The sequence below is a fragment of the Paroedura picta genome, chromosome 7, assembly GCF_049243985.1.
Source record: "Paroedura picta isolate Pp20150507F chromosome 7, Ppicta_v3.0, whole genome shotgun sequence".
Classification (NCBI taxonomy): Eukaryota; Metazoa; Chordata; class Lepidosauria; order Squamata; family Gekkonidae; genus Paroedura; species Paroedura picta.
The window spans coordinates 92,603,934-92,618,752 of record NC_135375.1 but is presented as its reverse complement, the minus strand read 5'-3'; the positions used below and the strand labels follow the sequence as shown (position 1 = coordinate 92,618,752).

The following is a 14,819-nucleotide window of genomic DNA, read 5'->3' as shown; positions in this document are numbered from 1 at the left end:
CCTGTTATTTTGGCTTCAGGAAACTGACCTGGCTACCTCCTCTGAAAAAGGACACTATTTCATATCACAATAAAATTTAAAAATTGAGAGAAGAACCAGTTATCATTATTAACAACTTTTGGATCCTTTAAAATGCAGATGTAGCCTATAGGCTGATTCCTGATCCTGAATCCACTTTATGAGGCACCCCTAACAAATTTTAATTTGCTTGGCATTTGCATACAGCCTAAGACAGATCACAAATCACACTTGAAGACTGCTTGTCTTTGGGATGCTGTATGCCTTTTGTTGAGCACGTCTGTTTGGGATTTGTTAGGTGGGACCTAATTGCTTTATGCAGTGGTTAGGAGTGTGGACTGATAATCTGACAAGCCGGGTTTGGTTCCCTGCTCCTCCTCCACATGCAGCCAGTCAGGTGACCTTGGGCTTGTCACAGCACAGAAACCCCTGTTTTGACTGAAGGTGCCACAAATAAAATCAAAGACGTTTTGCAAATAAACCATGTGCTCTACTCAATGCTTCTTTATTGTGATCAAGGTGTGTGGGGTCAGAGCTATCTTTGTGCTGGTTAGTGGTGCTATATCCAGTTTTTGTTTTGGAAGCTCAGTGGTGGAGCATACCCAAGCTGATCACTGGAGGTTCCACATGCAACCAGCTGGGTGACCTTGGGCTTGCCAGGGCGCTGATAAACCTGTTCTGACTGAGCAGTAATATCAGGGCTCTCTCAGCCTCACAGGGTGTCTGTTGTGGGGAGAGGAAAGGGAAGGCGACTGTAAGCCGCTTTGAGATTCCTTTGGGTAGAGAAAAGCAGCATATAAGAACCAACTCTTCACAGGGTGTTTGTTGTGGGGAGAGGAAGGGAAGGTGAATGAAAGCCGCTTGGAGACTCCTTTGGGTAGAGAAAAGTGGCATATAAAAACCAACTCTTCGTCTTTATGGAGCCTGGCCATCCTGCAAATTCTTTCCACTGTCTGCTGAAAATAAAGCTGTTTGCTCTCCGCGCCCTAGGAAATGTTTTCATGTACTGTAATGTCTTGTGGAGTGTTTGCTTTTCTCTTTCTGTTAAAGATGATATAAATTTTAGGAGTGGCCCCAGGCATGAGCCCTTGGGCAAGATCCAAAGGGCTCCTGGCTATCGTGGTTCAAAGCCTGCAGCTTCAGAAGAGCCAGCCATGGCACCCAGCCCTAGACAAAGCTAGTTGCTTTTGCTTTTTTAAAGATTGAATTTTAATATGAAAAAGTTTTACAAATCCACTTATCACAAATATAACGACTACCGCAAGAAATGATCAGGGCAGAAAATTCACAAAAGTGGGTTTCCTTCAACTACATCAGCAACAGCCTCCTCAAACCGGGCATCCCATCAGGCCTTTGCCAGAGAAGCTGGCATTTGCAATTACATTCAGAATGAGGAAAAACTGCCACACACCAGATCTTACGAAAATGAGACGGTGGCATGTAAAACAGATCAGCTAAACGAGAGCTGATAGATTATCTCGGCACATCAAAAATCCCCTGGCACTTTTTCAATTGCATTACGAAAGAATATAAATGTCTGTTTTCTGTTAAAAATTAGCACCTAGGTTTCCTTAAGACCACTTGGGGCATCAGTCCCTCCAAAATACAATGTGGGCACATAAATAATGTCCAGCCAAGGCAAGAACATACAAAATCCCACATCTTTCAGTTGAAGATTAAAACGCTTGGAATTATTGGGCTAGGGTTGATACAAGCTATTCATAGATTGAGGTTTGTCAGAGATACCAAACAGAAAACCAGTTTCCTTTGAATCTGGGGTTATAAAGGCTGAGTGCCAGTTAAGACCAAATACCATATTTATCCTGAAATACTCCATGGACCTCAGGAGACACAAGTGGAAATCAGCCATGCTCAAGATCTTGTTCTACAGGTCAGAGATCCTCTGGGCTAAGCCCTCTCTTCAAACAAAAATGTACAGTGACTGCATAATGGTACTGTGGATTTGGTGAAATGAAGGGGATATTTATAGAGATCCCTGTGGGCAGTTTAAATATTTTAAAAAATAAATATGCTTCCATCCCAGAGATCAGCACATGAACCTGGGCCTAGCAATGTCCAGGAGGCAGATCAGGCATCTCAAGCATGTTAATTCTCTTTGAACCTGGATAAGATTAAGTGGCTAAATCAGAGGGCTTTATCTGGCTCCTTTGTCACAAGATACCACCACCCTCCATGCAGTGAAGAAGCAAAACAAATTATGATGAAAACAAGACTTACACTTAAAGTGGGCTATGTGGGGGAGGGGGGAATCTTTTATGGCTTCATTACAAACAAAAACACACTTGAAGAAGTGTATCCCGATTCATGACCTTATAGTCAACTTACTGCTGATTTGCAGAAATGATCTGCAAATCATCAAAGTCCTGCTATGTCTGACTGTCTAATGTTGCAAATGTACTTTGTGTAATGTTAAGGTTTAACTCTGTGTGTTTGTCAGCATCTTAGGATATGTCTTTGGTTTTTCTGGGTACACTTCGTATATTTACTCACGCTGTGGCTACCTATACGAATTTGTGTTTTTATACCATTAGGGGTAATTTGTATCCATATCACTTAAGCTTTTGTTTTCTATCACAGTCTCTCTCACTGTGCATCTATTAAGGCCTCTTTCTCACATTACCACCATCACTGCATGGAAATCAATGTAGCACAGATAGTATCAGGAGACATAGGGGGAGGCGGGGTTGCTCTGATTTTGGACCACACCAGCATTTCCTCCTGTTGCTAGGCAAGAAGATGCTGGCATAGGAAGAAGCTGCCACTTGTGCTACTCTTCTGGGGCCTGAGGCCTCTGCTATTGCTGTGCAGAGTGGAAAGGAGCCCACTGCAACGGCTCCTGTGCTGTCTCATGCAAGGCAGGCAATGCCTAGCACAGGCCCTGAAGAACAGCATGGCAGACTTGGCACTCAGGCCAACAGCAAAAGACAAGTGCCCCCCCCCCCTGGGCACCAGCACCACTATTGGGACTCAGCAGATCTGGCCAAATATAAACCCTTGCCTTGCTTCCCCTGTTTTGTCTGTCGATATATCAACATCTTCACGGGTAAATGCATTCGGGCCACAAAACTGCTTCCTAACTCTGGACAAAGTAACATGACCAGATATTGTTGTTAGACTTGGATCAGAGTGATTTGATAGGAAATCCTCTCCACGTCATCGCTGGTTGGACCTCAGGGAATTCTCATCCTAACGTGCCTCATGCTGGTGTTCTTGGGAGAAAAAGGGGAAACCCATATAACACATAGATCTGTAGGAAGGCAGGCAACTCTTCTATGGCTTTTCTGGTATCATATCTGCAAGGGCATTCCTCTTATTCTAGTGTCTGAGAGATTATATCATTGTAACATGAAAACAGCAATAAAGTTACTTCCAAGAAAAAAGAACAGAGCAGGGTGAGACAATGGATGAGAGAAAAGACAGATCTCAGGTGCAGTTGTGGGCAGGACCATTATGTTGCCTTGTGAGATAGAGGGGTGACAACCCATGTCATTGAAATGAAACCTATGAATCTATCCTCAGGCATCTATGATGATGATGATAATGATGATGTATTTTTACCTGCCACTCTTGACAAGCCTGCTTGTGGCAGGTTACAGCATAAAAACCACAAAACAATAAGTCCCATTAAAATCCCTATTAAAAATACAAAACGCAACATTAGAAAAAGAGCCTGGTGGAAAACCCCAATCCATCCCATGTGGTATTCCTGCCCCTGGGGTAGCAAGGGGTTATGTCAACCAACGTCACCCATGGTGTTTTAGCAGGTGACGTAGCTTCCTAAAGGGGGGGGACCAGATTTTCCTCCTGCCCCAGCCTCAACCATAGACCTAGAGAGTACAAGTCCCCCAACCACGAATTGTTGGAATATAAAAGATCTAATGTGCATAAATTCAGACAAAGGACTGAAAAATCCTGCAGTAAAGGGGGCAGCTAGCTAGAACAGAAAGGTTAGAGACCTTCTCCTATTTGAAATCTATTCCTTCTTGCCTCTGAGTGACTTCCTGCAGTTTTCCTGGTTCTTCAAAGAACAGTCAGGTCTCTCCCTCTTGCCCAGCTAGTACAGATAGATAGGCTTCTCTCTCTTCTCCTTCCTACAGAGAATGTTCTTTTCTTTAATGAACCTATTTTTCTTATGCAGCAGGTGCTCAGGGTTTCTGCATATTTACACTCCGCCAACATGAATGGCCAGTCACCCAGCCACAGGATGGTGGGCTACTCTGATAACAGATGGCATCTGAACACAGTGAGTAGTAATCTTCTATGCTGCTGTGTTTTCGTGGTTCATGTCCTTCTTGTTGGGTTTGAGCTACCTGGGGACTTAAGTTTTGCCACTTTCTCCTTGCTATGAGTTCTTCACCAGACAGGTTCCTCCCCTTCTACCACCAGTAGCATTTAGGTCTCACCTGTCTATAAATAGTAGAACTGATGCCCTCATCCCCTCAATGCACCCTTTATTAAAAGTAGAAGACCACAGAACAGATGAGTGACCATGATAAAAGTGTGGCAAAATCTGACACCTTGGATGTTTTTTCAGTGCCATTCAAAGCATGCCTTTATGTTCATGTCCTTAAAGACCTCTATTAAAAATTAATCCCCACATTGCTACAGTTGGTTGAAAGCTTCCATTTTTCAATGCAGTATTTGAAAAATAGTGGGGTTTTAAATGGATGAATTTGGGATTAACTAGTGCACAAATCAGAGCTTTCTCTTTAATAAGAGGATGTGGTTGCTGCAACAATTGGGATAAAAGTGAAACAAAGAAACCTGAATGCAATCTGCTCATTATCAACTCTAAGCAGGGCTGGGATTATCATCTAGGATGGAAGACAAAACATTTCCTGTTTCCCTCAGCCGCCACATCAGCCATTGTACATTTTGTTCAGATGTGAAACATTTGGCGCCTGTTATTAACACTCAGTATCTATTTCAATGACTAGAAGAAAAACTGTAATATCGAAATATTACAACGGCACCTGGAATCAGACTGCCTATACCATGCAAATGTATATCTCTACTATACCACATCAATTGTCATGGCTTCCTTCAAAGAATCCCTGAAGAAATTTTTTTAAAAGCAATGTAGCGCACAAGTCTCAGTCTGGATCCCTCTTGAAGAGTTACATTTTGTTGAAGTGCAGAACATTCTCTCCTCAAGAGCCCCAGTTTACAACTACAATCCACCGCATTTTCAGGGGAAGGGAGATGACTGTTATGTTCAATTCTGTAGTGGTCCAAGCAAAACACAAGGCATTTACTTGTGGAAGTGGCATGGCTTGGTGGCAGAGCACCTGCTTTGCCATACAGAAAGTGGCCGGTTCAATTCCTGGTGGCATCTCCAGTTTTAAAGGAAATCCAGCAGAAGGACCACTTCATTCACACCCTATTAAGACTTATGAGCAACCATCTCTGTCCCTCTAATGACAATTGAGATGATGGACCCAAGTAGGAGGGTAGGGAGCAGGGAAGTAAGATACCCAACTTTGTCCCCCCCCCCTTTTTTTTTAATAGTATGGAAGTTCCCAGATCTTCTTTCTCTTGTTCTTGCTGGTCAGCATGGCAGCATGTTATTCTTTAACTAGTACTTAATTTGTCCCATCGTCCCTTATAACAGAAAAGGCTTTCTGAACCAGCCGCTAGAAATAAAGTGCCCCCTTTCTGCCTTAGGCATACACTTTTACCTCAGAGTTAAATCACTGATTCTTTAGAGATCAACAATAAGAAATTGAACTTTCTTAATTAGCTGCTCTTAAATAAACAAAGTTCCAACAGATTATTGCGAAGCAGACTTTGTCACAGAGTGAGTTGTACTTTGTTCCCCTGGGAAGCCTTCTCAGCCTTGAAGCAATCCCCTCAGGTGAATGCAGTTTCCCTCAAGCCTCCTCTCACTGACACATCTCTCCAGCCTTCCTCTTTTTCTTCCCCCCCCCTTTTATCCCACCCCTTCTTAACCTGTCTTTCAGTACCCTGACTCTGCCTGGCATTAATCCTTTATTGGCCGAGATCAGCACAGGTACAAACAAGCCTTGCATCTATTATTCATAGAGTCATAGAGTTGGAAGGGGCCATACAGGCCATCTAGTCCAACCCACTGCTCAACACAGGATCAGCCCTATTCTTCTCTTTTTCTGGGTTTCTTTTCCCCCCATACTTCTAGGTTCCGTCAGAACAATATAAATGGACTTTTGCAATCCTTCAAACCAAATTGCAAGGGAGTATAAAGGCTGAATAAACTTAAAACTACTACTCAGGCAGAAGCAGCAGGAGATGGAGGTGTTAATGCTGCACAGCGCTTTTCATCAGAGTAGTCCTCGCAGTTGCGGTGGGCATTCGAACACCCATGGATAACCTGATTTGCACTGCCTCTCCCCTTGCTAAACTTTTTCCCAACACAGGTGATTTTTTCCTCTGCCTCCTGGAAATGGGAAGCACAAACTCACTCAGGCTTCCCATCACCTCCTGAAACACCCAAAGCAACTCAGAGAGGCAGCTTCAAAGTCAAGTCCCTTAAGTTAACAATGTTCCAAGAAGAAAGGGCTGAATGCCACTTTTTCCTTCAAGTGAAAGTTTTGGCTAGTATTGGGGGGGGGGGTTGGAGGGGGAGTAAGGAGAAGAAAGCTCTTACCTTTTGCAAATAAAGCACAGTTCCCTTCAGGACAGCATAAAAGGTCTTCCAGCCTCTCTTTCCACGTGGAGCTAAGGAAACAAAACATGGGGGGGGGGAACAAAAAGCTGTGTAACTAAACAACTAATGGGTCTGCTTGAGTTCATCAGAAATATCTCTCCTGAATAATGGATAATTTAATCATAAAAGGCAAGGAAGCCGCAGTACATAAGCTTCATTTGTTTATTGCAGGGAACAAGTGTTTGCCTTTCTCAGAAGACAGGATTCTAATACTCTTCCTTTTTCTCCTAGTTGCTCCTTGTTTGCTGGTGTTATTTTGGTCCCCAAAAGCCTCTCTTCTCCAATCAGGGCCAAGTAAAAGTATTAGAGGATCAGTGAGCTATATGGATGGCATGCAGGAAGAGCCATCCAGCCTGTGCCAAAGGAAGAGTGTAGCAAGACGAGGAAGACCTATTTGGTAATCCCACCTGGAATTTAATACATAAATGAATGCATAAAGACACCTGTAAGCACACTCTGAACAAGCTGTGCAAGAGTATGCCAGGAATAAAATGCTAAGGGTAAAGAGTCTGGTCTAGGACAGGAAAACTAGGGGAGAAAAACTTCTTACAGCCAGCCTTGGGGAAGAGACATGGGCCAGGAGAGAAATGGTAAAGGCTGGTGGAAGAGAGCAAAAGGATCAGAAGGGAGGGTTTTCCTGCTTGGCTGACCTACATCTGGGGAAGTTTTTCCTCGGCAACCCTCACAGGGCAAAGTCTGACAGTGACTCTCCTTCCAGCCTACAGGAAAACTGCACAGAAGACCCATCCCTCCCTCCTTGCCTCTAGAAGCCCTTCCCTTCCAGCAGCAGCAGGCAGGGACCCAGGGCAGTTCCCCCCTGTTGTAATTCACTCACTCTTCTTTCCACCCATGTCAGCATGGACTTTGCGGGCCAGGAACCCAGTTTTGTACACAGCAGCATTGGGGTCATGAGGAATGTCAAGGAAAGGGTTGTTGGAACCGCTGACGCGATTGGTGGCCTTTGACTGGTTCGCATTGTCCTTCTCGTCAGTGCCATCCGAAGGAGTTTTTTTCTTTTCTTCATCGTCACTAGAGCAAGTTGAGGAAAACAACAGCCAAGGTCAGCCGGGAAATCCATCGCAAGTTTTTAGGCTTACAAGAGACAAGGAAAGGAACAAGGTTTTCTTCCTAAGCCCATATACTAAATAGGTGGAGTGACACTTGGGACGGATTCATAGGCTACGAGAGCATATGCTCTCCCCGATTCTGGGATATCCCTCTAATATATAAAACTATGCCTTTATATCTCCAAATTCTGCAGACATATCTGTTAAAAAGAGCATTTCTATTAGCTCGCCTAAACATCTTTCCCTCAATTTGACCTGAGGTAGATTTTTGCCGATTCCCTCTTAGGAGCGATACTGTTTGTGTGGGTGTAACATCCCTGACACGTTGTACCACATACTCTTGTATTGTCCTAAATTCACACAACATTGCCGCCCTTGAGCTGAATATTTGAAGAAACTGAGATCTATCTGTGTTGATGAGAAACTGTGGATTAAAACTATACTAAGTGTGAAGGACTCAGCAGTAATTATAAAAGTAGCTAAGTCTTTGTTGGCAGTCTTAAATGAAAAGCTCTCCACTATGGATTCTGTGACTGCAATGATTAAGTTTTATGCTTTGCTATTTTACGCCAATAAAAGTACCCTGACTCTGACACATGCTATGAAATGTACATGGCAGCTACAAGGACTTGGGACTCGTCCTTTATGTACCTGGAGTTGCAGGTTGAGAACTTGTGCAGGATCATAACCATAGATTTGGAGAGAAAGGGCTTAAGCCTCCCCTCTGCGTTTTCCCAAGGTAGCTGCTATTTGCCCCTTTGGGATAACTTATGTGGCCAATAACAATCATAGTTTTCCCCAGTGGGGCTAGTAGTGGCTCCCCATGGCCATGTTAGGTCAGGGAAATAGTGTATAAGGGGAACCAGGGAGATTTAAGCCCCCACATGCCTAGGAATTAAGTTCCCAGCCCAGAATTCCCCAAACACATCTGTCTAGAGTCCACATGGAAGAATATGGACTTTGTAATGTGTGAATTATCCCTTGGTTTATTTCAGTGATTTTACTTTCCAACTCGTGGCCCAAAGTGAACTAAGGTATTAATATATGCCTAATTTTAAACCGCAAAGAAATCATATTTGTTTTGGTGAGATGGCTCATATTTATATTTAGGAATGTGAATCAGAACTGAAACCTTTGCGCCATTCTCCTGGGAATGAAATGTTTCATCCGTTGACTATAACAGCCACATTTCACTCCCAAGAGAATAGCCGGGGAGGGGGGCAACCATGTAATTGGGAGGTTTAGAGCTAGGCATTGTGCATTTTGCATCTCCAAAAATATGCATAAACATGGAATCAAATATCAAGGGCGTTTTAGGAATTTAATCCTGCAGTTTAAAATGAAAAAGAAGAGAGCAATTTAAGCATCCAGTGGCTGAAAACAGCAGCTTGCTTGGTACTGTGTGAACATTTTTGAGTAAAGGTTCACAGATTCTAATGTCTGTACAGCCCCATCCTCATACACGGAAGATGCTTTCTTTTTATAAAAGCCAATCCAACTCACTTCCCTAAATCCACAGACCAGTGAAAAAAAATTACGAGCCACTAAAAACCACATTAAAATAAATACAGTTAAACAAAACAGTCCATATCCATCTAAATATTCTTTTCCCCAAGCACAATTACCCTCACCAGTTCAACTAGAAAAAACTCACTGAAACAAAACCGCTGTGCATAACCAAAGAGGGTTAACCTGCTGTCATCTTTAGGTAGCTCTTTCCAGATCAGCGTGAACATCAGAGACCTAACAGAGGACAGCTCAGTCTCAAGGGAAAAGGGGATTTCCAACAGTAGTTGCCAGTGACCTTTGTGAAGTGGTCTTACAGGAAGTGGTAGACTTTCAAGCAGGAGGGTCCCAAAAGCAGTTCCCTGTTTAATGTCACTACAACATACTATTCCTGTCTCTATTCCACAGAATCATTTTTATCCGGGGCCAAGCAATTAACTTTCTCATCTTATGACACGTGCTCCTCCAATCTGACAGCATGGAAGTCTCTACCCATTCTCCCTATCCCAGATTTTTCCTTCCTTCCTTCCTTCCTTCCTTCCTTCCTTCCTTCCTTCCTTCCTTCCTTCCTTCCTTCCTTCCTTCCTTCCTTCCTTCCTTCCTGCCTTCCTGCCTTCCTTCCTGCCTGCCTGCCTGCCTGCCAACTCAAATCCTTTTACACCCATGATGGTTTTGGCTTAATTATATCCACTTCTATATCCACTACTCGGTACCTTCTGTATTCACCATGTGAGGCAAAAGACCTTGTATTCTATCTCTTCAAAGATTAATGGATGAAGCAACTCACTGATTCCATCTTGCAGCTTACAGGCCTCTTATAATCTTTAAGGCCAAGTATGGAACGGGCTAATTGGCTCTGTGTGAACTTGTGAGCCATGATAGAAGGGGGAAGAATCAATGTGAGGTAGTCTTCTAGAGCAGGGGTACTCAACCTGTGGTCCTCCAGATGTTCACGGACTACAATTCCCATGAACCCCTGCCAGCGTTTGGGAATTGTAGTCCATGAACATCTGGAGGACCTCAGATTGACTACCCCTGTTCTAGAGGATTCTAGGCACAACATACTCTGTTTGGTTTATTAGGATCCCCTGACCAAGGGGGGCCAAAAACTACCAGTTGCATGCCTATCTGGACAGCTGAATTTAGAGTCAGAACCAAAAAATAAACCTCAGGGGATGACGGCTTCTCATTCTGGCAAAAGGACAGAAATAAGTTTATCTCTCACCTCCGAGATTGCCTGAGCTGGCAGTGTGTCAGAGGCAAGAGGTGGAGAAATGCTAGGTTAGCACAGCATTGGTCAGCATGTGCCTCCAATATGGATGCAGGACCAAGAACTCGGTGAGTAAGAACACCTGGGATTTACCTAATTAGGATGATAAAAGCAAAACACAGAAGGGAGCAAATCTATGAGAGCAAGTTTTGCTCACACTGATCTGTCTTCCAAGTATTTTGGTAAACAGAGACTTGCCTGTGCCTTGTTGTTAACCTTGAGTTTGTCTTCCAAAGAGCAATCCCTGATACTATGTTTTGCCTATGAACCTTAAATTCTGATCCTCCCTGCTATTCAGACAGAACATTTGGCTCTAGACCTCTTGGTGGACTGCTTTGCTGTGTTATTTATTGCCTTAACATCTTGTAATTGCCTCTGTGCCATCCAGAAACTACTGGGAGAAGCAAAAGTGTCAGGCTCTGGCCTGGACACAACATTTGATTTATTATCCTTGCCTGTGTGCCTACCAGAGACTGTGTCGGTAACCATCAAGTGTAGCCTTTGATGCAACACACACAGGCTGGGAGGGGTGGGATTCAGTTCATAAGCAGGTGTACCACACCATCCACTTACATAGACTCTTATAATGACTAGAGGTCTAAAAGCATGCCTTGTGAAACAGCCAAAAATCACGCAACAGCTTTTCGTAAACCATTTGACCAAGAACAAATCAGCAAGATTTAATCCTGCTGTAATCTCAGCAGGCAATTTCAGAACTCTTGTTTAAAGCACAGAAACAAGAAAAGCAAGAGTTCCAGAGAACCTCTCATCAGATTGATAGTTCTTTTTTATCCGGGATTTGTTGGCAATGCACCAGTTCAGTTCGTTCCAATATCACTGGAAGCACATCAACCAGAGAGAGTAAAGGGCTGTGAGGATTTTTTTATTCGAAATGTAAGAGCCATCTGTTTCACCCATGGCAGCAGAGCATAATGTTTCCCACAGTGCACATAATACGAATCTAGGGCATGAGAGGAAAGAGGCCACAAACGTATGAACACATGAAACTATTCTGTAGAGTCTCTCAGCCTAGTAGTCTACTCCAATGGGCTTAACCAAGATCTCCATAATATTCCCCGGCTCCACCACCAGAGCTCTTAGTTAGAGTTGTTAGGGACTGAACTCATGAGTTGCTACATGTCCTTTGCTACATGTGCTCTACTATCCTAAGCACCACTCCTATATGTTCTGGGCTGTCGAGTGCATGAGCTACCACTACACAGCTAAATAAAAGCAGCGGATGTGTCCTCTTCTTTACTCTGTGCTGATATCAGTCACTGTCCAGCTCAAAATTAATGGAACTGGCTGGGGAAGAGTTATTTTCAGAATGCACCTCCTAGGGACAGTTTTCTTGGTGGCAATTCTGTCGGCTCAGGGTTGCTGTGATTGATGAACAGTAATCAGACTTATGCAAAATGTCCTTGATCCCTAACTTCTTTTTTAAAAAGATAAAAGTAAATGTGTCAAGTTTTATCAGTTTACACTTGCTTTCCCAAATCTCCCTCTCCACTCCCAATGAAGGAAGCTGTCCTTCTCGCAAAACATTAAGATGTCTGTAAGTTAAACCAAGTCCGCTAACAAAAATTGAGCCCAAGAGCACCTTTAAAAGCAACAAAGATTTATTCAAGGTGTGAGCTTTCGAGTGCATGCACTCTTCCTCAGACCAAATGAACAACCATCATGTGTAAAGATATAAGGCAAAATAAATTGTGGCAAATTAGTAAACTGTGTCATAATATCCAGATTAAGACATATGATGCCATATAATTCTTTGCTAAAACAGCTAATCAGTCCTTTTGAGTCAACCAAGTCATCCCAGAAGTGTCCTTAAATGTGCAGTACCAACGTGATGTCAGAAGATTGTGAAATACACTGAACAAAGTCTCTCCCTATAAAGAAGAAGTAGTAGTGAAGAGTTGGTTCTTATATGCCGCTTTTCTCTCCCTGAAGGAGTCTCAAAGCGGCTTACAGTCGCCTTCCCTTTCCTCTCCCCACAACAGACACCCTGTGAGGTGGGTGAGATGGGTGAGGCTGAGAGAGCGCTGATATCACTGCTCAGTCAGAATAGCTTTATCAGTGCTGTGGTGAGCCCAAGGTCACCCAGCTTGTTGCATGTGGAACCTCCAGCTCCACCACTGAGCTTCCAAAACAAAAGAGGTATTTATCACAAAAACTGGATATAGCACCACTAACTAGCACAAAGATAGCTCTGACCCACACACCTTTATCACAATAAAGAAGCACTGAGTAGAGCACATGGTTTGTTTGCAAAATGTCTGATTTTATCTGTGGCACCTTTGGTTAAAGCAGGGGTTTCTAACTTTCTGAGCCTGTGGACACTTTTGGATTTTGAATACAGGTAGTGGGTGCTGACACAAAATGGCTGCCATGAGTGTGTGTGTGTGGGGGGGGGGCAGCTGACTGCAAAGTGTCTGCTAGGGATTCAATTGCAAAACAATGGCCAGTTCCAAGTATCTTCCTGTAATGGAATCAGCTACTTATGAATGGGTGCTCCATGAAGACATAGATTCTTCTTGTGGTTTTCTGCAGCAGTTCTTGTTCCAAGAAGGCAGAAGAAAGCCAAGGTTAACTCATTGCTTTGGGGACGAACAAAGCAGAGGGGCATGAGGAAACATATCAGCAGGTGTGGTGGCACCCACAGACACCATCTTGGAGATAACAGAATTAAAGGATCCCAGGTAGCAATGTTGGGGAGATAATTAATATTTATTCTATTTAGTTAAAGCATTTCTATATTGCATTTTCACCCAATTCAGGGCCCCTAAGGGAGTGAATTAATATAATTAATATAAGGCAGACACTTCTGCACTGATCTGCAGTTTCATATGTTCTGTGATGTTCTACGTGTTAAATTATATTTCCATATTTCTAACACACTCCATGGCCTCAGGGCTGATCGCAACACTCAAAACTGTAAAATGAAATGCTATTTCAAATGTACAATGCTATGTACTAGAACAAAAATAACACACTTTTGATTAAACCACAGTCGCCAGTTCAGATTTTATAGTTTTTTCTAGAAAAAGACCAGGCACAGATTACAAGTAGAGGTAAAGGTTGTGGACGGGGGGGGGGGGGGGGGAGATAAGGGAGCCGTGTTTTTTTCTCCACAAAGAACTCCCTACTCCAGTCCATTTTTCTAAAGGAAAATTCTCCAGAGGAGAATTTGGGAGAGAACTGAAAACAAGCTCTATGGAGCTGTTTTCTCTTTTGGAATGAATGCAATACTTCTTTAAGACAAGGTTTTTCTCACCAAAAATGTGCAGCATAGAAAAGGATGTTGGGAAGCACTGGGAGGGAAAGTCCTATGAACTATTTTGTCTTCTGGAATTTTTAAAGGCAAGGTTCTACTCAAAATGTTCATGGAAATGTTTATATGTTCCCTCTTTGCCATTTGCCATAACTGGCCCAAGGTCATCTTATGAGCTCCACAACTAGACAGGGATTTGAATACAGATCTTCCAGATATTAGTCAGTCATTCTAAGCTCTGTAATATATATTATATAAAATAGGAGATTTTTTTGTTTTGTTTTTATGATATACTGGTTAATTTTATCCTTTGGCCATTGGATTATTTGAATTTGACCTTGCTGTCAACCCGATGGGCAAATACAAAGGGAGCTACATAGATGGTTTGATTATTAATAATACTAACCATCATTGTTATCATCTAGCTAGAACCAGTCAACCTGATGCATAGGACTGGGAGCTGAATGTGTGGGGGGAGGGGGGAGTGTTTCTCTAACCCCAACTCCCTGCCTTACATTTCCTTTTCTGTGCCCTTTTCTCTCTTCTATGGAAGAATAACTGGAGTGATGTGAAAGACAATGCTTAGATCATCCTTAATACCAGCATTACTGGCATCAAGGACTTTCTAGGAAATGCCAGTCAGGTTGCCTTAAAGCAGTGTCATGGCTACCACCAGTTCCAAGCCAACGAAACAAGTTCCACCTCATAACTTCCCTTTCTCAGTTGCTGCAGCCTGCCCAGCTCTGCCCTAAGAAGGTATACTGCAGATGATCTGTCTCTCTTCTGGCGTCCTCTACTGTGTTGCCCCACCTTTGTGGCATGGTAAAACCTACACAGCAGCCTCCCTTCTCTGGTGGGTGAAAAAGAGCCTCCAAGATGACAACAGGATGTTTTCTGTCAGGTGGCACCATCACAAGCAAGATGGCACCACCCTAGAAAAACTGACTACTCTAGGAAGGACCATCAAGACAGATCAAGCTTCCT

At 43.2% G+C, this 14,819-nt stretch overlaps 1 protein-coding gene across 10 annotated transcripts in view; it reads right to left on the bottom strand.

Annotated features, from left to right (window-relative positions):
* The window catches only part of PSD3 (pleckstrin and Sec7 domain containing 3), a 189,595-nt gene that overhangs the window by 23,276 nt on the left and 151,500 nt on the right, over positions 1-14,819 (bottom strand). For all 10 annotated transcript variants that reach the window (XR_013232652.1, XM_077345395.1, XM_077345394.1 and 7 more), the window contains 2 exons: positions 7,557-7,750; positions 6,662-6,732 (listed from right to left, as the gene is read on the bottom strand). Coding sequence is in view for 9 of the 10 variants with exons in the window: in XM_077345395.1 (XP_077201510.1) it covers positions 6,662-6,732; positions 7,557-7,750 (265 nt within the window). In the remaining variant the exon portion in view is untranslated. The remainder of the gene's footprint in view (positions 1-6,661; positions 6,733-7,556; positions 7,751-14,819) is intronic.